This window comes from Gobio gobio (genome assembly GCF_949357685.1).
Source record: "Gobio gobio genome assembly, chromosome: 6".
Classification (NCBI taxonomy): domain Eukaryota; kingdom Metazoa; phylum Chordata; class Actinopteri; order Cypriniformes; family Gobionidae; genus Gobio; species Gobio gobio.
In genome coordinates this window covers 14,112,401-14,135,850 of record NC_137102.1, presented here as the reverse complement: position 1 = coordinate 14,135,850, position 23,450 = coordinate 14,112,401, and the positions used below count along the sequence as shown (strand labels likewise).

At 37.0% G+C, this 23,450-nt stretch overlaps 4 protein-coding genes across 7 annotated transcripts in view; 2 read left to right on the top strand and 2 right to left on the bottom strand.

Moving 5' to 3' along the window:
• Nucleotides 1-1,660, bottom strand: part of fbxl7 (F-box and leucine-rich repeat protein 7) — a 44,990-nt gene extending 43,330 nt beyond the window's left edge. For both annotated transcript variants that reach the window (XM_079819911.1, XM_079819912.1), the window contains exon 1: nucleotides 1,184-1,660. In XM_079819911.1, the coding sequence (XP_079676037.1) occupies nucleotides 1,184-1,220 (37 nt within the window). In that variant the 5' untranslated portion in view covers nucleotides 1,221-1,660. The remainder of the gene's footprint in view (nucleotides 1-1,183) is intronic.
• Nucleotides 1,661-4,705: 3,045 nt separating this feature from the next.
• cUnh7orf25 (chromosome Un C7orf25 homolog) lies at nucleotides 4,706-7,247 on the top strand. 2 transcript variants are annotated; one of them, XM_079819319.1, is made up of 2 exons: nucleotides 4,706-4,765; nucleotides 5,294-7,247. In XM_079819319.1, the coding sequence occupies exon 2, from the start codon at nucleotides 5,312-5,314 to the stop codon at nucleotides 6,638-6,640; it is 1,329 nt and encodes a 442-aa protein (XP_079675445.1). In that variant the 5' UTR covers nucleotides 4,706-4,765; nucleotides 5,294-5,311; the 3' UTR covers nucleotides 6,641-7,247. The 2 variants fall into 2 exon arrangements, with proteins under 2 accessions (XP_079675445.1, XP_079675446.1); XM_079819320.1 differs by having other exon boundaries at nucleotides 4,745-4,814; nucleotides 5,294-7,241.
• Nucleotides 7,248-8,308: 1,061 nt separating this feature from the next.
• ralab (v-ral simian leukemia viral oncogene homolog Ab (ras related)) lies at nucleotides 8,309-16,223 on the top strand. Of its 2 annotated transcripts, XM_079819122.1 has the most exons (6): nucleotides 8,309-8,397; nucleotides 8,610-8,762; nucleotides 11,617-11,809; nucleotides 11,883-12,091; nucleotides 12,167-12,341; nucleotides 14,262-16,223. In XM_079819122.1, exons 3-6 carry the CDS (start codon nucleotides 11,708-11,710, stop codon nucleotides 14,382-14,384), a joined length of 609 nt encoding a protein of 202 aa, XP_079675248.1. In that variant the 5' UTR covers nucleotides 8,309-8,397; nucleotides 8,610-8,762; nucleotides 11,617-11,707; the 3' UTR covers nucleotides 14,385-16,223. The 2 variants fall into 2 exon arrangements, with proteins under 2 accessions (XP_079675248.1, XP_079675247.1); XM_079819121.1 differs by having other exon boundaries at nucleotides 8,350-8,762.
• Nucleotides 16,198-17,970, bottom strand: mplkip (M-phase specific PLK1 interacting protein). Its single transcript, XM_079819123.1, has 2 exons — nucleotides 17,533-17,970; nucleotides 16,198-17,308 (listed from the first exon to the last, which is right to left on the bottom strand). Exons 1-2 carry the CDS (start codon nucleotides 17,869-17,871, stop codon nucleotides 17,111-17,113), a joined length of 537 nt encoding a protein of 178 aa, XP_079675249.1. The 5' UTR covers nucleotides 17,872-17,970; the 3' UTR covers nucleotides 16,198-17,110.
• Between the last annotated feature and the right edge of the window lie 5,480 nt (nucleotides 17,971-23,450).

Sequence of the window (23,450 nt, the reverse complement as noted above, 5' to 3'; positions counted from 1 at the left end):
ATCTAATCAGTAGACAACATCAACTTTGAAAGGACCTCTCTAGCAAAAGATGGTGATATGTGAAATATGCAAACTGGAGAGCCGCATGTGAGAAGTTCTAGGTTTTCTCACTGAATGCCAGTCTTGAGGGCCAAACCTTGACCTTCCAGAGAAATCTGTTGTGCTTTAAAAGACCACAAGTCTCTCACACTGCCAAGAACTCACTCTTTAAGAGCAAAATCTCTGGCAGGAATGCTTATGGTTATTAGGACATGATCAGTGCAACCTTCGGCATTCGCATTTTAATGGACGGTCTCTGCACTGGCCTCTATTCGCTGTTGTATACCGATACATTGGGAGAAATTAGATTTGCCCACAATCTAAAAAGATAGAATGGGTTAGGCCATGATTCCCAGCTTATTAAAGTATAGGCTACACACACCCTCCATTGATGGTTACTTTAGTAAAAAAAAGTCTCTCTGATATAGGCACATACATACTCATTTCTTATTAGCTCCAAACACAAACCCTTTTACGTTCTCACAGGAATCATGCTTTTTTTTTTTTTTTTTAAGTCAGCAACAAAATCTTTTTTTGTTGTTGTCTGTGACAAAAAGTAAACAGAGGAGGATAGCAGTCCTCTCATGTGTGTTTACATTCAAGCAGACACTTAAAGCAAGTTGGAAGACAAATAAATGCATATATAAGGCACTATTATAAATATCATAGATTTATAGGCGGATTTGTTGAAGTATGAATACCAACATTTTGAAATACTAAAAACAGTTAAGTGTTATGAAACAATAAACAATGTCATATACATTTAAATTGGTTTTAGGCATAATTCTCATGTATGAATCCTACATTCAAACACAGAAAATTAACTCTTCAAGCACCTTCCAGTCTCGCAAAAGATAGTTCATATGGGAGAATTATAATAATTCAGATACTTACATACAGACATTCACATACATACATGGAATATGCATATTTAGTATGCATACTAAATGTATGTACATTTACCTTTCAAATGTATCAAACGCTCATGCTATGACAGAAAATAATATGATTGCTTCAAGGCTAATGTTGCCCACAAAGAATAATGGGGAATAGTGACGTTGACACAATGGCTGCTGTACACCGAGATTTAACAGTGGAAAAGGAGCATTGTGGCTGGCTGTGAGAGTTTGGTTCTGGCACTCACCTTCACTCCCGCTCTGTTTCCCATTGTTCGCACCCATCCTGTGGAATGCATAATCTACCGTCTGCGCTCCGGAAAAGTATCCATATGCGTAAAACACGTACGGCTAAAGAAAAGATGTCATGAAAATCCGTCAAAGACAGCTTTCAAACAGTTCGATCCTGTAATGCAACTGGAAGAGTAGAAATAACGGTAAAAGTCAGAGCCACTATTATGCAATCGGTTAAAACTAAGCGCAGTTCCACAAACGACAGCTTAAAAACTTCAGATACAGTGTTGGCTATGCGTTTTCTTCATGTTAAAAGCTCTTCGTCTCCACACAGCGCGTAGTCATCCAAAGGAGAGACTGGAAACCAGATACTTGTTGCGTCAGGAGCACGCATACGCTCTTGCAGAATCTGTAACCATGAGTACACTTCACTTCAGCGTCTGCTGCACGCGAGCGCGACTCACTCTGACCCAATATCCTCCCTCTTTCCTGTACAGTAACTACAGTAATAGTATTTTTTTTCTTCGATTGCGCTTCTAACTATAAATAGCAGCTAGACAAGAGATGTTTAGGCCTATATAGCACATTTCATATACACAAATGCTAATTCAAAGTCTTTTAAAAGTCATTAAAGGTACATAACATATACAGTCCAATAGTGTCTAGTTTATATTCAATAAGTTGCTTATTCCTGTACTACTATCAGATTTACTATTGACTATTTTTACCGCTTATTTCTTATGTAGTTGCTGTCTAACCATTTTAATAAATTAGAAAACAAAATTTTTTATTAAGCACTAATGTGTATCTAAATTGTTACTAGTAACATTTAATATGAGTAGCAAGAGTTTGATTTAACTTTAAAATCGTTATAGTGCTCCGTATAATAAATCAAAAAAGTGAAAAAATTGCATAAAATGCTTAGGGGTAGAGTGGGGGAAAATGCCCCCCTTAAGGAAAATGTGACATTACAGTGAAACAAAACATAAATGTGACTTGAATTGCCATCCCGGTTTTGAGTGACTATGGCAGGAACTATTCACCAAATATTAAAATTGCACAGCCTTCATAATTAATTAGTATTTTGACTGAAAATATTTTTGTACAAAGGGGGCGTTTTGCCCCAGCGGTGGGGTAAAATGCCCCCTTTCTTCCCAACCAGTTTGCTTCATAGATGAACAGCAAAATGAGCAGACTATAGTTTTTAATCTCTCAAAGTAAAAGGCAAGTAATGTATCAACATGTATATATATTAATATTTATTTGAGGAATGTCCAAAATATCCACATTTTTACCATTTATATTTATATATAAGCCATGCAAACAAATATGTTGTAATAAATAAATAAACATTAATTCATTAGCCATTCACAGCCATTTTAACATTTATATTTATACATATAACTAAGCCATGCAAACAAATATGTTGTAATAATAAATAAACAAATAAATAAATATATACATAAATCAACATTAATTCATTAGCCATTCGCAGCAATTTTACCATTTATATTTATATAACTAAGCCATGCAAACAAATGTGTTGTAATAAATAAATACATAAATAAACAAATAAATACTAAATAAACAAATACATACATAAATAAACTTTAATTCAGTAGCCATTCACATAATCTAATATGTTATAGTAATTATGATAGAGAGAAACTATGCCCTTTGGGGGGCGTTTTACCCCTCAGCGTAGGGGGCGTTTTACCCCACAAGCTATGACTTTTTAAAAAAATTTTTAATTTTTAAGATATAATTATATTCCTTATAAATAACATTTCCTCTCAAACTACAGACTTCACTATTCATCTATCATACATCACTGTGATATCCTGCAGAACAATATTCTCTTAAACACTTGTTTACTAATATCTGAAAATTAAAGCACTTAGCATGTAATCCTCTTCTCTTCAAATACGTCGCTGGTGTCAGCTTCTCCAAGGAGATTTGTGTATCCCCGTTGTCAACGAAGTGCATAGCAACAGTGAAAATATATCTTGACTCCCTCTAGTGCTTATTTTGTGAAAAACAGGTGGGGGGCGTTTTCCCCCACTCTACCCTACTATAGTGCTATTTAAAAACAATATATTGATATAAAAACGGATCGGTCATTCCTGTTATGCAGTAACATTTTGGCTTCATAGTTTTTTGGGGGTGAAATCATGTTTTTAGCTTTCTACCAAAATAGTGACATGTTTAACTATTAGGAATGCGTATTGGTCAAGCTCAGAGACTCAAAAATAATAATTATGGGTAGATAGTTCAGACACTGGACGTGAAGCAGGTATTCCATAGGACAGTTATCACAAAATGTTAATAATGTAAATGTTAAACTATTATGAGCTTTTCTTGGATAGTATATGTCCCTTATGGCATCATGGTATTTTTTTACTCTTGAAACAATAGCAAAACAATTGATGAATAGAATGTGCTTTTTTGTACCCATTTTTGCCAACAGGATGGTAAATAATACAAACATTTTGCTCAAAAACATATACTGTATGCTGTTAATGCTCCTCACCTCCCAAAATAAGACAAGTATGCAAAACATTTAACCTTGCTGTCAATTTATTATTTAAAAATTACTTCTAACAGGGTGGAACACCAATGTTAACCGGTTCTAACAGTGGATGAGCTTTCCGTCATTGCCCGGCATGGTTCACCATCAGTAATGTGTGGAACTGCACCTATATAATATTGTTTTATACATATAATATTTATATATACATATATAGAATTTGCAATATACATTAAATACAATTTATTCTATTAGATTTCCATCCTGTTAGGTGTATAGACCTAACCGGGTGAAATCTAACAGGGTGGAAAATTGAATGTAATTTCCTGAAAATGGTCTCAATGGAATTGTGGTCTTTTTGTATATCGAGAAAGTACATATAGGCTACTAACAGGGTGAAGATGACTTCAGGGACACAGCAAATGAAGAAAATTGTAAATAATAATAATAAAAATAATAATTATTATAGTTTCACATGATTTATATGTATGATTTGAAGTTTAGCCTGGTCTATTACATCATTTAAAAACATTTTGTGTTTTTTATCATTTCATGGTTTATAGTTCTTGTGGAAGTTGATTACTTTGCACTGGACATGATACAATTGAATGCATACATCAATAAAAATGTGTGTAAAATACAAAATAGTAATTTTTAAGTCTATTATATCTGTTTAATTGATAAAGAAGTGTAATTTAAGCCATTTCTTATTATATGTGACTAATTTTGATAGAAAATCAAGTAAGTAAATCCTGGAGACAGAAAAGTCACTGTATAACAGGAACGACTCAGAGTTATTTTAAAGGAATAGACTAACAAGAAGGTGGACTTTTGTATATAATGCAAAATATATCATTAAAATATAAAATTACAAAATATATGTTACGTTTGTCCCGAATTTGTCACGTGTGAAACAATATAGCCTATTGACAATTCATGCAATTCATTACCTCCAAGCTAGGTGGCAACACAAACTCACTAACATGACTGCGCTACTTGCTTCTACTTCGTGGTTGATAAAGCATCAGGCAAAAACACCAGAAGAGACAGAGCTTTGAACCAGTGTGCTGTAAGTATATCACAGTTTCCAGATAACTTCGCTTTTCTTCACCTAAACGGTCAGTTGTTATTATTCTCTTATAAAATGCAAACAGGAGGAAGTGTGACTGGTTTGTAGAAAAACATGGCTTTAGCCAAGCAAGCTGACATGTCCACGCATTTATGAGCCGGTGTGTAAAAAAAAACAGCGTGATAATTTTGGGGACTGATTAATATTCTCGGAAGAATATAAGAAATCTATATATTTTATAGATGTATTATTCGATAGTGGTTCGTTAAAACCACGCCTTAGCGAACTGTTATTTTTTCTAGACCTTCTTTAGTGTTCATACAGTTAGTTTCTTTATTTAGATTATTTAAATATTGCTGTATCCTGATTTTACCATTTTTTGTAATCATACAAAATCCTGAAAATTATAGAAGATCTCTCTCTATATATATAAACGTATATCTATCCATCCATCCATCCATCCATCCATCTATCTGATCTCTCAGCTCTGCTGTCATTATTTAAACCTTTTTCATTCTCATTCTGTAGGAATTATGTTCAACAGTAATGGCTACTTACAACACACTGCAGGACAGGATCAGAGTAGCCAAGGAGCTGCTTGAGCAAGTGAACAAGATTTGCAGTCGACAAGGCCGTGAGGTCGAGGGACGTGCTAAACTGTGCAGCAAGCTCCGGGCTGAGCTCAAGTTCCTACAGAAGGTGGAGGCCGGCAAGGTTGTGATCAAGGAGTCTCACCTGCAGAGTACCAATCTCACTCATCTGAGGGCCATCGTCGAGTCAGCCGAGAATCTAGAAAATGTGGTGAGCGTCCTGCACGTGTTCACCTATGAGGGACCTGACGGACAGAAGCAGACGTTGGTAGTAGACGTGGTGGCAAACGGAGGACACACGTGGGTGAAAGCCATCGGGCGCAAGGCGGAGGCACTGCACAACATCTGGCAAGGCCGTGGCCAGTATGGGGATAAAAGCGTGATCCGGCAAGCGGAAGATTTCCTTGAGGCCAGTCAGCAGCAGCCTGTGCAGTACAGCAACCCTCACATTATATTTGCCTTCTACAATGGGGTATCCAGCCCTATGGCAGACAAGCTCAAAGAGATGGGCATATCTGTGAGAGGTGACATTGTTGCTGTTAATACAATGATCGGATGTGGAGAGGATGATGGAGAGGAGGAGGAGGAAGACGATGACAGTGAAGACAAACATGGTGGTGTGGAAGAGGGCCAGGAGGGAGAAAACGTATTTTTGGTTGAGGAAGAAGAGGACGCTGATGATGGCGACGACAGTGACGATGCAGACCTCACGCACACCCGTGTTGATCGAGACACCATTGTGGCCAGCCTTGCCTTCCCCACTGAGGTGAAGGTAGATGTGTGCAACAGGGTGAACCTTGACATCACCACTCTGATAACCTATGTGTCCTCCCTCAGCCACGGAAACTGTCACTTCACTTTTAAAGAGGTGGTGCTGACAGAGCAGGCCGCACAGGAACGGCAAGACAAGGTCCTGCCCCGGCTGGAGGAGTTCATGAAAGGAAAAGAGCTGTTTGCTTGTCATTCTGCGGTTGAAGATTTCCGAGTGATCCTGGATACGTTAGGAGGCCCGGGAGAAAAATCCAGAGCTGAGGAGCTGCTAGCTAGGCTCAAAGTGGTTCCGGATGAGCCGTCTGAGCGAACCAACCGCTTAGTTGCGAGCTCAAAAGTGAACCGTAGATCACTGATGATCTTTGGGACAGGGGACACACTGCGGGCCATCACTATGACTGCGAATAGCGGATTCGTTCGCGCTGCTGCTAACCAAGGTGTGCGATACAGCGTGTTCATCCACCAACCTCGCGCACTTACTGAGGGGAAAGAATGGAGAGCTACTCCAATATGACTGAAGGGCTGTTAAAGTAATACGTCAGCAATTAAGAAGGTTATTGTTGCGCAAGATATGGACAGATTTATATTGCATAAGAGATGGTTATAATTATATGTCATGCATAAAACCAGACACTTGTAAGAGAGGCACTACTGTATAGTCGCAAATAAATTGCACGGCTGACACAGACAATCACAGGCAATCTTTCTGTGACTCTTTATGTAAACTCATGAGCTCAGTGCCTCCCTTGAATTGAGCATTTCAACGCAAAGCCAGGAGAGTTATCAAATTAAACAATTGTATGATTATATTATAACTTATAGTGTCAAAAACCAAGGCATATACTTTCATTTTAAAACTCTTGACGGCATGCCTCAGTGTTTTACTTGTCCATTTTTTTTTCTTTCATGAACCTGATTTTTCTGATTTAACCTTGTCACATCCTTTCCATAAGAGTACAACAACAAAACACTCTTCAAATGGCTATATCTCGTGAAAACTAACTCTTTTTTTGATTGATTGAAGCCAAGTCATGTTGTGGTTTTACTGTAAAATGATACAAAAGATTTCTATTGCAAATAAATGCTATTCTTTGGAACTTTCTATTCATGAAAGAACCCTGAAAGAAATGTATTAGTTTCCAGAAACATATTAAGCAGCACAGCAGTTTTCAGCTCATGTGACACTGAAGACTGGAGTAATGTCTGCAGAAAATTCAACTTTGACATCACAATAATTACATTACATTTTAATATACAGTATATTAAAATATAAATCTATTACACATTATTAATTAATTAGTAATGTTTATATAGCACTTTTCTGGGTACTCAAAGCACTTTTACATATAGAAGGAAATCTTCTCAACCACCACCAATTACTTTGTCAATTCTTATACTTTTTTTTTTAATTAAAATGCAGCCAGGGTGAGCATAAAATACTTATTTCAAAAACATTACAATCATTTTACCAACAACTCGTTTTTAAACGGTAGTGTTATAAATGTTATAACGTTTTAAATATATAAAAATGTATTTGCATCATATAACAAAATAAGTGGTATTTGTTTTTCAAAAAAATGCTTTTCAAAAAATACGTTTTATAATATGAAAATATTTTAAAAGGGTGGGACACTTTCTGCTTGTCAAAGCTTGTGATCCATGTTTATTGTGAACATGAACTACACCGGTGGTTCTTCTGTGAGCTAGGACACCTGTGTGTACTGGAGGGGAACTGACTTCATACATCCATGAAAAATGACCAACTGATTAAAAATAATTGAAAAAGTGCCTTAGAGAAGCGAAGTTAGCCCTAGCATTAATCATTTTCAGATGCCACTTGCATCTAATGCAATGGAATTCAGATTGAGATGTTAATACAGTATTTTTTTTTTTTTTAAATCTTCAAATTCATAATTAATTCTGTCACTTGCGATTCTATTTGAGAGTAACGTTAACTATAAAAAGATACTGATGTCACAGGCCAGCTCACCATCACCATAGCCTTCTGAAAGAGATCTGGACAGAATCTGAATGAAAGTTGGATGACAACTTTATAATCACATGGCATTTATGGTTAGGTTTTTTGTTGTTTGATGAACTATTATAACTATTATAACAATAATAATTTTCCATTCATTAAAGGCTACCCGTGCCTATTAAAAAGTATGTATCCTCTCTTCCTGGCAGTGATGTAGGCTACAGTTATCCAGGAGACCTCTAGGCGGACAACATGGACAATATTCTTGTGATGACGTCGCAATACATAACATGGTAGTTTGCATCTCTGTACAGTCGAAACTGTAGACGTATATTAGACAAGACAATTGAGATACAAAAAGTTTAAGGCTGCAATAAATAAAACTAAAATTGTTTTGTTTTGAAAAGTAAAACCTATGACGGAGACCTAACCCCATCGAGTTACGTGGCGTAACGTTACATGCAGGTCTTAGCATATTAATACTTTTTTTCTTCTTGCAATTCAGAAGTAACCTGGTAGTCCGTGAAAAAGACCAAGCCCAGTCAACCGAAGCTGACAGCAGAGCTGCTCCCTTCTGAGTCATGCACTGAAGCAAAACAAATCTGCCCGCAGCAGCAAAGCTAACAAGACTTCAAACACGCGAGTTCATGTTCATTTGGTAAGTATCTGGTTTCTACACACTTTTTTCTAGAACTTTTATTGCATTTAAAGACTGCCATTCGTTTAATTTGTTAGATGGTTTAATAGACCACCACGTACTAAGGCTGTACGGGTTCCCTGTTAGCTATGGAGTGCTAAAACGAAATCCTCCCTTAAACACGGAAGTGGCATTTAGCGCGCTGTCAGTATTTAAATATAACAGGAAAATCACTCGTGATTTTACATCGAAGAGCTCGCGCACTACAGCAACCCCTCGTGAGTGTCATTTCGAAATAATTGAGTTAGCTTGCTAGCTCAGCAGCAGTCATTAGCTCTAACAATGAGCACTTTTTTGAATAAATGTTGACGGTATCCCCCTTTTAAATGATGGGACACAGGCCATTGGAATAATTTTCTCACTTGTGGCTATTGAGTGAATTAACGTCAATTCAAGCGAGTCTTGTTTTCCTGTTAACGACTGTACAGGCGGAACAGGTGTCAAATATCACGCACTTGAATTGCAAGTCGTTGTTTAATTGTTGAGGAATGCATCACAGTTTATTTGTCAGAAATAGTCCACTCAGCCCGATCACTGTATAAACTGTGATTTTAAAAGTACACCTACTACATCACAACTGTCACGTGCACGTCGAGCGTCAATGAAGCAGGTGATGTAGCCGTTGTAACTTGTAAATTATGTCTGTGCCTTATCTAAGTTACCCCGTAAAGGAGTTCCTTGGAGTAGTAAGATACTTTTAGCATCTATCTGTCCATCAGTACGCCATATGCTAACGAGTAAAAACGTTATGACAGAAATTTTAATTTTGAATCAAACGATATCCTTTGATAAGGTGCTCTAACTTACTTTCTCTGACAGTGCTATATCTGTACGAATTAACCAAAGACCTTTTCATCAACACCGCATTGAAATATTCACCAACCTGTAGTCTTTGGCCAATAAATATTTGGGTAGTTAACAAATAAGCAGTAAAAATGTATTTTTGTTTGTTTGTAAAGCACACATTTTGAAGAAAATGCATATTGTTATGTAGTGTGGAGAAAATATAAGGGGTCACTAACTTTTTTTTTCAATTCTTTCATTATTTTCAAACATTTTTACTGAAATCTGTCCTATGGTGTGAATATAGGGGTGTCTCACCAAAGGACAACAACACTTAATACTTTTATAGCAGTTCCAAAAAAAAATAAAAAATGTGAACAATTCTGATACATCTTACCATGTGCACATCATGGGCTTTGTAACATTACCTTGAATGGGGTCCATCAACTAATTAGAATTGTCAGTGGAATTGCCCGATTTAAAATCAGTATATGGTGTCACGGAGGACATGGTTTTCAGTGACAAAATGTATCAAGTTCCTACGCTTTTAGAAATATATGGATTGAGAAAAAAAAATATTGCCATTTACTTAAATACACACATGTAAAATTGTACCTGAGGTATTTGTTAACATTCGTATGCTTTTCTTTATAATTTATAAAAGTTGTAATTTATTGAACCATGCTTGAGACAATTTTGAGATTTAGCTAAAAATCTAAAGACAAAGCAGTTTTTATATAAACAAGTCCATGTAAGACAAGGACATGTTTAACCATTTACTGCCTTTTAAATGATGACAATACAAATTATATTCATTTTTATCTTGTGTGACAGTGAAAATGCCCTGTCACGTCAATAACCCATTTACTCCTTTATTGCCAGTCCTTACATTGCAACCTGGTAACATTCTTGTCTTTTATTAAAATGAGGCAGGGCCACAAACAAAAGCCTACTGATGCACCTTTATAGAAATGTGATGCCCCATTAGTCAAGTGCTCATTTGAATTTTCCATTCTTTTTTCCCCTCACTCTTTGTACCAACAAGTTGTTAATGTGGAGTCAATCATGTGAATTGTGAAAGCAATCAACTGTACTGTATGCATCATGTAGTTTACCATTAGCCACACCCTCTCCATATACACCACAGATGAGCTGTGTAAACTGAGTAAACCTTAAATAACTGCTGTAGTTAGCAGTCTGCACTTGAGTCAATAGCGGTAATCCTATATTATTGTCTAGTGACTCCGCCTATGATTTCAGGTTGTCAAAGAGGATTTTTTTTTTTGTATATTATTATTTCATACTATCAGATTACACCTATGACCTATAGTCTCACAATCTGGATAGTTGGCTGACCTTGAGGCTAATCTGTGTTTTTAAAGTTAAAATTGCATTTACTTGGCTACATGGAAGCTGCTGATTCCACATGGATGTACATTTGTTAGGAAGATTTAAAGGGATGGTTCACCTAAAAACAAAAATCTGTCATCATTTGCTCACATTTTATAACTTTCTATATTCTGTGAAAAAAGATTATATATAGTATAATATATATATAGTGAGTCAATGTTCACCAAAACTGTTTGGTTACCAACATTCTCCAATATATATATATTTTTATGTTCCACATGCAGAAGAAAAAGTAACCCATACAGGTTTGAAACAACTTAAAGGTATATAAATGACTTGGGTGAACCATCCCTTTAACTACTGACAATCCTTTAAGGGAGTCTGAGTGAGCATTGACGTCAGTGTCAGTTAGGAAGGGAACCGACAAATGCTATGCTAGCCTTAATGAGAAGCCTCATTGTTTTAGCATTTTCTCAGAGGACGGAAAAGAAAGTAGGCCTGTGTTTTCATCATTGCAGACAGGGTGAATGATGGGAACAGGAGAAAGCTGAGTATTCATAAGTATCAGCCCAAACATGTTTGACTGACTTGAAAGGGTGCAGTTATATATATTATTAAATGCCAGTCTTGCATCATTAAACCAGCTACACAAGCTTTAACATCTGCTGTGTTCTTCTCAAAGACCTTCCTTCTAGAGTTCCCTTAATACCAATCTACCTCTGACTTTTCACTACTTCATCACTGCACTGCTGCCTGTCCCATTGCTTGAAGCCATGGCTGCTAACAGGAACGCTTTGGCCCTTCACAAAGTGATAATGGTGGGCAGTGGCGGCGTGGGCAAGTCAGCACTAACACTGCAATTCATGTATGATGAGGTAAGACTTAATATTTTGGAATTTCACATTGTTTGTGTGTAAATTAATGTTAATTATGCTGATCTCTTTCAAGTTTGTGGAAGACTATGAGCCCACTAAAGCTGACAGCTACAGAAAAAAGGTGGTTCTGGATGGAGAGGAGGTCCAAATCGACATCCTCGACACGGCAGGACAAGAGGACTATGCTGCCATTCGGGACAACTACTTCCGCAGCGGAGAGGGATTTCTATGCGTGTTCTCCATTACAGAATCTGAATCCTTTGCTGCAACTGCTGATTTCAGGTAGAGAGACGACTTTGAAACTGATGATTGACATAATACTAGTCAAAGTTTTCTCATTTTATCTCTAAACTTCAGAGAACAGATCCTTCGGGTGAAGGAAGAGGACAACGTACCTTTCCTGCTGGTGGGAAATAAGTCGGACTTGGAGGACCGACGGCAAGTCGGGTTGGAGGAGGCCAAGGCTAGAGCGGAGCAGTGGGCAGTCAGCTATGTCGAGACTTCTGCCAAAACCCGTGCCAACGTAGATAAGGTAGGCCTGATTTGGCAACCATAACATGTGATGCTTAAAGGATTAGTTCACTTTAAAATGGAAATTTCCTGATATTTTACTCACCCCCATCTCATCCAAGATGTTCATGTCTTTCTTTAATCGAAAAGAAATTCTTTTTTTTTTTTTGAGGAAAACATTCCACAATTTTTCTTCTCATAATGGACTTAGTCCTCATAATGGACTTAGTCCATTAATAGTGCCCAAGCGAACGTGCGAAGACCATTACAAATGCCCTTTACAAAAAAAAACTCTCCAACTTCAAAATCGTCCAACATCATTGTTTTTTTGCTAAATGTTTGTATTAGTCTTCGTATGTGTGCTTTGTAAACATGGGAGCAGCAGACCTGCACGGGTCCGATTTTGTAAACCCGCACCCGCAGAAAACCGCATCAGACCCGTTTTCCGACAACAGCACTAAATAAAATCCGCACCCGACCCGCAGCAAAATCAGTTTAGCATATCACATTATAGACACACTTACAAAAATGTTTATTGCCAGCCTAAAGAAGTTATTACACGACCATTAACACAAGGACAACTTCAGCCGGGACATTCTAAAACGCTTAACGTGGCTTAATGTAGACTGTTATTAAGAGACCAAACTCAGTAAACATAATAATATAGGCCTATACTATGTACAAAAAAATCAGATGAGCCCAGAATATGAACCCAACGCGTTTAATTACACGTTAAGCGTTTTCCTCCGATAGAAAACCATTATAAGAAAATGCTTAACGTGGCTTAATGTAGGCTACTAAGACAGTATTATTAAGAGACCAAACTCAGTAAACATAAAAATACTGTTCGATAGAACTGCTTGTGCTTGGTTTGTTACCACAGTTATCTGCGTGCTTCCTCAGCGATGAAGTTCCACATTTGCGGCTATCTTTTCTCCAACTCCTCCGGATCGCGTGCGGTTGTGATTCTTCTGGGAGAAGTATAAACTGATAAAATAAACTGATATGGATTTTAAATTATTTTATCAACTTGAAATACAGGCAAGTATGCATATATTTTTTAGGAACACATCTACAATATACATGCATATATTTTTATATATATATTCGTTTGCACGTGCCTGTTTAAAACCCGTGTTTCTCCCTTGTCCGACCCGACCCGCACCCAACACAGTAGGATGTTTTTCACCCATTTCAGCAATATTAGCAGGTCACCCGTCGGGTACCCGCACCCGTGCAGGACTCTGGGGGACAGTACTTCCGCTAACATCTAGCGTGACCTTTCCGACGTGATTGCGCAATCCGTGGCACGTCGCAGAGCAGCGCAAGATGAGCAATTTAGGTTAAAAAGTATATAAATGTTTATTTTTATTATAAAATGACCAATGGTTTTGCTAGATAAGACCCTCTTCCTCTGCTGGGATCGCACAGATCCCTTTTAAGCCATTCGAAGCTCTTTGAAACTTCATTGATTTGGACCGGCCATTGAAGTCCATTATGTTAAGAAAAATCTTGGAATGTTTTCCTCAAAAAACTTTGACAGAAGAAAGACATGAACATCTTGAATGAGATGGGGGCGAGTAAATTATCAGGACATTTTCATTTTGAAGTGAACTAATCCTTTAAAGAGATAGTTCATCCAAAAATGCTAACCGTCGTTTGAAACCTGTATGACTTTCTTCTGCGGAAAATAAAAGAAGGTACTTTGAAGAATGTTCAAATTGGCTCCAATTGACTTTTATTGTATAGACAAAAAAACGCTTCAAAATATTCTTGTGATCCACAGAAGAAAGTCAGTCAGACATACAGGTTTGGATGTCATAAGGGTCCACATTTGGGTGGACTATCACTTTAATAAAAAGAATGAATTGATGTCAGCAGAACTGAAGAGGATTTTTTTCCCTCCAATATTACATTCATACAAACTTCATAATTCCTCCAGGTGTTTTTTGATCTCATGCGTGAGATCAGAGCCAGAAAAATGGAAGATGGCAAAGAGAAAAATGGAAAAAAGAAGAGCAAAAGTTTGGCAAAGAGAATTAGAGAAAGATGTTGCATTTTATAACAACCGAGTCGCACTATAATGCAAACATCTCTTCTCTACCCTTCCACTGCTTCCCAAAAAAAAAAATCCATCAAGTTTCATCACCCTCCAGTCGACTGCTGGAGATCATCTCGTAAAAACACATTTAGTCTACAGTCTGTGTCTGGTTCTTCTCATTGTCATTTCTCAATAGGTATAAGAGGACAGAATATCAGATATGCATTAAAATGACAAATGGTGTCAAAGGTCTGACATATCAGATAAGAACATTTCTCAGCTCAAGCACCCCATAACAGACTACTACAATGATTTTAACTTGTAACTAGATTCTGTTCACTTTAGTTGAATGTGAATACATTGAGTGCTGAAAACTAACACTGTAGGGAAAATAATACTACTCCAAGCTATTTGTTACATTATTATTTGTTATTGAGTTCAGTGTGTTTTAAGGATTTAAACCTCATGTTCTGTTTTACTTCCTAAAGTAAAGCCTTAATGTTAGAGTATACAAAAATGGGTGTTAAGCTGCATGAATGCTTTTAGGAACCTATCTAAAAGAAAATTACAGCTAATATATCTTTGCCATGGCTAAATACTTCCTAAGACAATATGCAAATGATTTAAAACAGCTAAATATCAAAAAAAAAGTTTAATCGGCCATTTTACCAAAACCTTTGTTTGAATTCAGACACTTTTTGAGTGTAAAAGGCCATGCATTTCAGAACATTTGGCACTGTCCTTTATTTCATTTTAGTGCATCAAACTCGTTTCAAATATGTGACTTAACATAAACTAATCTCATACATAAACTGTTTGTAGTCAAAAGGGCCTTTTCACTCATCCCTGTTTGATTTGTGCTATCTAGGGGTCCCAAGTAACATGAATTTTGCTATTTAAAAATGAGAGCGTCATCTAGCTTGAGTCGACTTTACTGTGAAAACGGGTTGGAATGGTTTATTACAGACTGAAATGTGTACTTTATTAGAACTTATATGCAATTTAAATGTTCTTGCTACTTTTATCCTGTGTAATTATATTTTCTATTGAAAATTAAAATTTTCTGGATTTTAGTTATTTTTAGGGTAAGAGAATATTGCGAAATCATACTCTAAAAGGGCTGGACATGATCTGCATTTCAGACATTTGGTGGCTACTCTGAAGATATGAGTAAATGAAAACCGTTTGATGAATGGTTTTGAATAAGCACATCCATGTGTAAATAAATGTGAGGTTGACCGTTTATTTCCACATTATTCTGGCATCTACCAAATATTGTTCTTTTGCAGCTAAAACACTGCTTTAAAATGTTAACTCTGCCACTGTCTTCACCCAAACCTGTGTGTGCACTGTGGCTTTTGCTAAATTTTTGTTCCCTCAGTTTTATATAGTGGGTTGATACCCTTTCAACAAAGCTCTCGATTGGTCTGTTTGTGTGGTAAGTGTGCCATGGGGCAATGATGCTGACATTTCAATGGCGGACGCCTCAAGAAACCCTTCATTACTTTAAAGAGTGACTGACTTTGAGTGCTAAATGTTTACAATACAAGATGTTTTAATATAATCATCTATTGTTTGAGTCTTTCTTGTACACTATGATGAAAAGTCTTAATTTTATTCTGTATTTTGGGCGTCTCATGCAGGAATTTGAATGATAAATATGGCAAGGCCAAATTATAAGCATTATCAAAATAACTAGCTAAGAACCAAGACAAAAAAACTGACAGCACTAATGTAATATTACAACTGTAATTCTGGTGATATGTCGAATGAAAATGAAAAGCAAACACTTGAGCATACTGAACTTCACAATGTAAAATGTTGTTTCTGTTACATTAATAAAATCTATTTTTGTAGACATCTAACATGAGATTCGTATGTTATATCCTACAGCAAAAAATGTGATAATTACAAAAAGACTGAATTACAACTTCCAGAGATGTGTAGTAATGTTGTTTTATCTACAGTATATTTGAAAATCCATGGTAAAATTAACTTTGAAGATATTAAACATGTTTTTAGTAATCAATAAGAAAAGCGTAACAGATATTCAATTCCAATGTTTGTTTGTTTGACAAGGACTGTATTGCATTGCAAATTATAATTAAATTATTATGCTTATAATTCAACAGTGGTCCTTTGTGGGCCGTTTATAATGACAATGTTTGTTATCAGATCATTTTTTTTAATATACAGAAAAGAAACTGCCATAGATTGTAATAAAACCAAAAAAAACAAACAAACAAAAAAGTCCATAGAAAATTAGGGAGGGAGCCAAACTTACAAATACTTGACCTGACCTAGTTAACAGCACACAGTCAATACTGAGAGGTAGATGGATGTGTTGATCAGACATCTCTTTTGTTAGACTGCATTTTGAGCTTGAAGACATATTCCTCTGAATTCAATGAAAGATTTGCAAACTCCATTGGAGTGGGCCCGAAATGCAAACTACTTTCAATAATAGGCTGCCAGTTACAAAAGTACCCCATTTTTATGATCCTGTCGTTGAAGTGCAGATATAAAAGTAAAAGAAGGTCTCTTTATACAAGAAAGTACATATGATTTTTTTTAAAATGTTGTGGAGTCAGTTTCTCAAGAATTATTGCTGGTGAATCCTGTCTCAGGTCCATGTGTTTTCGGCTGGCTCCATTTGACTTTAAAATTTTAGTGCGCTACAGCTGCACTAAATAAAAAGGACTGTTCAGTGACTTTTGCCTCTCACTGAAGTTAGAGAAATGTACTGCATTTTAATTGTAGTACCTCCCTTGTCTGCTTGTATTGGTTTGTTTGGAGTTGCATTTAGACTGGTTTTGTGTGACTGAGATAGGCTGTAGGTCAGCCCAGGGATCTTGGAGCATTGATGGTTTGTAAAACTTTTCCATATCATTTGTCCCTCTCTCCCTGCCATGCGCTGACCCAAACGGTGTGGATGTCCGTGGTGAACCCTTCAGGAGAAAATTATCATGCAGAAAGACGTTAAAACGACCACATTTAACCAGAAGTTGTATTATTGTCCTAGCCAACAACAAAATATAAACGCACATAATTCGCAGAAATTAATTCGGATCAGAGCAGCATAGTGCTGCAAAGAGGCGAAATTCAAGCACATAAAACAGTTTAAGAATTGAAAGCGCGCATTATTATTTGGTCCTGAACGCGAATGAACTACCTGATATCCAGAATGTCGGCCGGGACTCTCATACGGCGAGCGTCTGAACGGTGCGCCTCGGGGACTGGCGTTCGATCTGTGCGGTGTGTGACTCGGAGACTGACTGTTATAATGTTTCCCACCGCCGCCGCCTCTATTACCACCAAACTCTCTCGGTGGGGTATTGGGAGAACACTGTCCAAATCTCGGTCCAAACGGCGGCGGCGGTGGGGTTGAAAATGCCCACGGAGGCGATGGAAACATACTCCCTGTCCTGTCGTAAGCTGGAGGCGGGCTGCGGAAGCCTGCTGCCCGTGGACCCGAGCCCTGGCGGGGATGGCGAAACTGTGGTCTTTGCATCCTGTCGTGGTATTTTTCTACACTGTTTCCTAAACCTCAAAGAACGCTGTATTTATTACCTGACGCTCTTAAGCTTGTTTTCCACTAGTTAGCATAACAACAGGACGACCCGGAATAAGAAAGGTCTCTCGACGATTATCATTTGAATACATCACCAATGAAAGACTCGATACTGCCGCCTATTCTCATGGCGCGTCAAGCACCCATACACGAGTTTAATCATAAAGTACCGTTAAACACCTACCATCTAAGCAAAGTTCGAGTGTTGTTCACACACTCGTTTTCTCAAGTACTTGCAATAAACAAGAAACGTTGTCCAACATTGGGCAAATATTTTAGTATTTGTCCAGTCCCGGTGTTTTGAAAGGTAGCCTCCAATGGACAACCAATTTTCCTTATTTATTTTTATGCACATGTGAGCACTCCAAAATGAAGTTAAATTGCATTCAAGATATATAGCCTACTTTATATCAGTTTATGAATGGATAAAACCCACGACCTTGCATTCGCTATAATCAGAAAGGCCATGTTTTGTTGATGATCACTATGCTGAGCATGGAAATTCATGGATTTTTATATTTATAGCCCCCTTTGGAGATAATACATTTTTGAGGCTTCCTTACATGTAGACATGAACACCATCTAATGTTCCTGAAAATCGTTGGGTATAGTATTTTATGTGTTTTATTCCCTTTATGGTCTCTCCTTTTCAACAGTGCTTTTCTCTCATTTTTTTCTAATACGCTGCAACAAATCAACTGAAGTGCAGTTTAAAATAAAACAGGCTTCATATTTAATAATTGTCTAAGACCGCAAATGTGTCATTGAAAGCACATGAAAAGTTCCTTGGATAATTTATTATTAGGCTATCATTATTTTTCATTTGTATTGAAAGAAGTCTTAGTGTTCACTTACCTTAGAGTAAATCATAAAGAGATTTAATATTATTATGTTCACTTCTCTTTATGATTTACTCTAAGGTATTTCATATTTTTATTTTATTGAAAGAGTGTTCATTTGTCTTTATGATTTACTGTAGGATATTTGTGAGAGCCAAATGGTTGTTTCTCTTCAGCTGTCAGCAGAGGTCAGTGTAACCATTACACAGTTAGAAGATTAAACAGTGAACTGATTAATGTGTTATAAGTGGAAAAGCCAATATGTGCAGTAAAAAAATATCAAAACATAGTTGACATAAAATTTAAAACCTCCCTACACTCTCTGATTGGGAGGGGTCAGGGCTCCCGTGGTTGTGAATAGTCCTCTGTTGAGGAGGTCACGTTCCTGTTTTATTAACCGAGCTCTTGAAAACAGATCATAATTCATCATTGACAAAGTTTTGTGCTGAGAGGATAAGATGTTTACAGTGAGGAGGAATTACTTTCCCACAGAGTTCTGATTGAGGACTGCTGATGGATTGAATTATCAAGTGTGTTTTCTTTTTATTCAATTCAAAGATTTAGTGTAATTTGTTTCTTCAGCCGAACAGTGTTTGGTTTTGTTATTATTTCATTTGGACAAAAGGCAGTCTAAAACTTGAAAAAATTAGTTTGGGAACTCAGGACTAATGGCTGCAGTGAGAATACAATGGCACTCAGTAATTCAGAAAAACAAATGTAAATTGGTGCAAAGTCAGTTTCCTTAATTCATCTTAAGGGACTTTAGACTGATGTACAGCACAAAACTTCAAAAGATTTTGAAGACACTAGGTTGCAAGTTTAGTTTATTTGTAACATTACATTTACAATATTACGACTATGTAAGATTACTGTTAAAAGCAGTCAAAGGATATAATGGATGCAGCTGAAACCCCACAGTCCTAAATGTAAACCTAAATCAGCTCATGTTGATGCTGTTTATTAGATTGTTTTTCAGTGATAGAGATTTATCGGTTCAGATATTAGGTTGGCAACCAACTGCAGTATTTTGCTGTCCTGCCTGGGAAAGACAATGATGACCATTTCTTGGCTAAAGATCAGATGCAGGCTTGACTTGCATGGCAAAAATAACAACCAAGTAAATGCACACCAAAAAATGCAGACTGGCACATGAGGCATATTTTGTCTACAAAACGTGAGGGACAAAATATTTTACCGGATAAAACTGTCACTGAAGTCATAGGCCATCATTCTCATTGAGAAACAATGTGGCACTCAAATGAACCGTGTTCCCTCTTAAGTCTCCCAGGCAAGTGACCTATTTCTTCACCCTAGATTTTGCTCATGCTCTAGCCCTCAGTTTCCCATGATTCCACAGTTCCCAGACTAACTTTGTCCTACCTCAAATGTCCCTCTACCATCCGCTCACTGAAGGCTTGTCACTTCCTCAGTTTACTACTACAATTGTCACTGTTCTAAAAACATCCTGAACTCAGATATGTTCTTGTTATGATGCGAGTACTCATAGCAAATTGTGATCTGTAGAAAAAAACTTTGGTTATTGCTTTATTCTTTAGTTGAGCAGCATTCTAAGAGTGACCAGTAGGTGATGACAAGTAACCATCTTTATGAGTGAATCATTCATTCAATCGTTTCTTTTAAAAAACTGATTCATTCAGGAACAAAAAAAGTTACTGTCTGCGTTCCATGTGTATCTTCTCGTTTGGTTTAATTCTAGTTCCTGTTTTCTTTGTTCTCCTTTATCCGCCACTAGTTTGTTTCTATGGTTGTTAATTATGTTCCCCACACCTGTTTCCCCACAGTTCTGGGTCCTGCAGTGTTTTCATGCCTCCCTTACGAAAAAGGAGATTATACAAGTGTTATACTTCTTTTAAGCTAAAAATAACAAAGTCTACTTTTTATATACTTCTCAGAAATATACTTAAAGGGTTAGTTCACCCAAAAGTGAAAATTAGCCCATTATTTACTCACCCTCAAGTCATGTTGTATATGACATTCTTCTTTCAGACTAATACAATCAGAGTTATATTGAAAAAGTCCTGGCTCTTCCAAGCATTATAATGGCAGTGAATTCGTTTTTGAAGTCCATAAAAGTGCATCTATCCATCATATAACTGCTCCACACGGCTCCGGAGGGTTAATAAAGGCCTTCTGAAGCGAAGCGATGCGTTTGTATAAGAAAAATATCCATATTTAAAACTTTATAAAGTAAATTATCTAGCTTCCTCATGGAATAGGCATCGGATGCACACTTTACAATCCCACCAGAAGTAGTAGGTCATCTGTGTATTTTTTGCCTACTTTTTGTTTTATGAACACAGTGAATTCTATTCATTCGGACATACTTTTCACATACTGTTTTTCGACAACTCGGGATTCAATGATTTTTTTCATTGAGTCCAGAACTGATAATCTGTGTAATTGACAGCTCCAGCGATTGCATTATTTTCATCCTACTAAAAGAAATAATGTAATGTTGACAATTTAGCCACTGGTTTGATTTACTAACACATAGACAAAGAACATCTGACTGTACATGAATCATTACATATCAGAGATCACTGGTCACACAGATCATGCATTAGAATGAACACAGATACTTACATGTTGTTTGCATTACTGTCGAGTCCATAAAACGTCTGTTTGCAAAGCCTGCGCTGAACTTGCTGACTGATTTACCAAAGAATCCACAGTGAAATGTACAGAATACAAATAAATAATGTTCAACTGAGACATTCATGTTGTTGAAAATAAATAACCACATTCCTAGCATTAGGATCCTTTGGAAGGTAATGTTATTTTTTGTGTAGTGATCCTGTTTCTCTCTCCTCGTCATTTTACTAACACACCAGTGGGCAGTTTGAAAGTTGTGATGATGAAGTAGGTGTTGATTTTCTTCTGCAGAGGCGGTCTTTCACCTATTAGGCATATTCCACAACGAGTCGTTCGCTGGGATTGGTTACAATAAAAGCCGTTTTTTGGACTAACAAGGAAGTTTTCAGATCTGAAACTTACAGGATATTCTTACAGTATGATGACCTCTTATATATCAAAATATTTCACAGTTCATGACCCCTTTAAGACTTTGTATTTATGAGTGAGTCATTGAATCGTTCACTGAAATGATTAAGTGAAAACACGATTCTTTCAAGAACCAAACATTGCTTTAATTGTGCTAAAGAAAAGCTGTTTTACTGGATCAATCCTGTGTCATTTTGGAGTATATTATTAATGTCTTTAATATGCCAAACTAAAATCAGCTGCAAGAGTTAAAGGAACATGCCACTATTTTTGAAAATAGGCTCATTTTCCAACTCCCCTAGATTTAAACAGTTGAGTTTTACCGTTTTCGAATCCATTTAGCCGATCTCCGTGTCTGGCGGTAATACTTTTAGCATAGCTTAGCATAGATAATTGAATCGGATTAGACCGTTAGCATCGCGCTCAAAAAAATTACCAAAGTTTCGATATTTCTCCTATTTAAAACTTGACTAGTTACATTGTGTACTAAGACCGACGGAAAATGAAAAGTTGCAACGTGACAACCTAATCTTCAGTGTTTTGCGGTTTCAAATAGATACGGTTCAGGATCTGCACCAAAGTAAATAGTAAATATCTTCGGAATCACAGTGTAAAGAAATGTCTCCATGGTTACAAGGCACGCTCCCTGTGCAAGCATGTTGTCACGTTGGTTATGTTGACGGAAGTTAGCCTATTTTCAGGCGCTGCATAATATCATTCCGCCGCTGCACCCATGGTATGGCAGCAAAGTTCCTTGATTATTACGCAGAAATGAGAGTATAGTTCCTAGCCATATTGGCCTAGAAAATCGCAACTTTTAATTTTCCGTCTGTCTTATGGTGCGTTCACACCAGACGCAAATGACACGAAAAAATTGCGTTATTCGTGTGTAGTTGGACACTTGAACATTTTGAGTTTACTTGCTTCATTGAATCGTGACATTCGCTTCATTCTCGCATGACATTCAATTAATTCGCGCATGATATTTACTTCAAAACAGATGCTAATTCGCGTCATGGGAGGGGCTTCTGCCAGGCGGTTCGTCTCGTTGAAAAAGGTTTGACATGGGCTGTGTTCACACTTGATGTCTTTTTTGTAAAAATACTACTGTTAATGTGTGACAAAACGTAGTAATAATGTAGATAATGTAGTTGTTTAAAGCCCAAATCTGTGGTTTATTTATAAAAAAAGTGCCTATTTGAACATTTTATCTGATGTTTTCGGACTTGTGAGATCCAGGCGATCAGCGGCGCTCCGCGCTCGTTAACCCCGGCGAGAGCAGCCTTTCCTCGGCCAGTCCTTCAGACATTTGCTGCTGGCTCTGATGTCTCTGTGGTGTCTCTAGCTATAATTAGTCTTGTGAATATGTAACGGGCAATCTTTGGTCTCATGGATCTATAAGGCAAATCGTTTAGGCTGAGGGCAAAGTGAAGTTTCATTACTTTTTTATTTTTAGGCTATTTAACTTTACGGTACCTTTGTAGCCTACTAGCACTGACTTTGAATGTTTGACTGAATTGTTTGCTTTATTTCATGTTTAGCTTCTTATACCTTTTACTTATACTTTTTTATTATTGATCATACATAAACTTGCATTTAACAAAAAGAGACTGGGTTGTGTTTCATGTTATTTAATTTTATCACTGTGATAATCATATG

What these genes read in the sequence shown, in the direction of transcription:
- cUnh7orf25 (XM_079819319.1), top strand. Translation starts at nt 5,312, where the DNA reads ATGGCTACTTACAACACACTGCAGGACAGGATCAGAGTAGCCAAGGAG.
- mplkip (XM_079819123.1), bottom strand. Translation starts at nt 17,871, where the DNA reads ATGCAAAGACCACAGTTTCGCCATCCCCGCCAGGGCTCGGGTCCACGG. An exon ending in GCCGACATTCTGGATATCAG is followed by an intron (nt 17,309 to 17,532) that starts GTAGTTCATTCG and finishes TTTCTCCTGAAG; the next exon opens with GGTTCACCACGGACATCCAC.
- ralab (XM_079819122.1), top strand. Translation starts at nt 11,708, where the DNA reads ATGGCTGCTAACAGGAACGCTTTGGCCCTTCACAAAGTGATAATGGTG. An exon ending in GCTGCAACTGCTGATTTCAG is followed by an intron (nt 12,092 to 12,166) that starts GTAGAGAGACGA and finishes TCTAAACTTCAG; the next exon opens with AGAACAGATCCTTCGGGTGA. An exon ending in CCCGTGCCAACGTAGATAAG is followed by an intron (nt 12,342 to 14,261) that starts GTAGGCCTGATT and finishes TAATTCCTCCAG; the next exon opens with GTGTTTTTTGATCTCATGCG.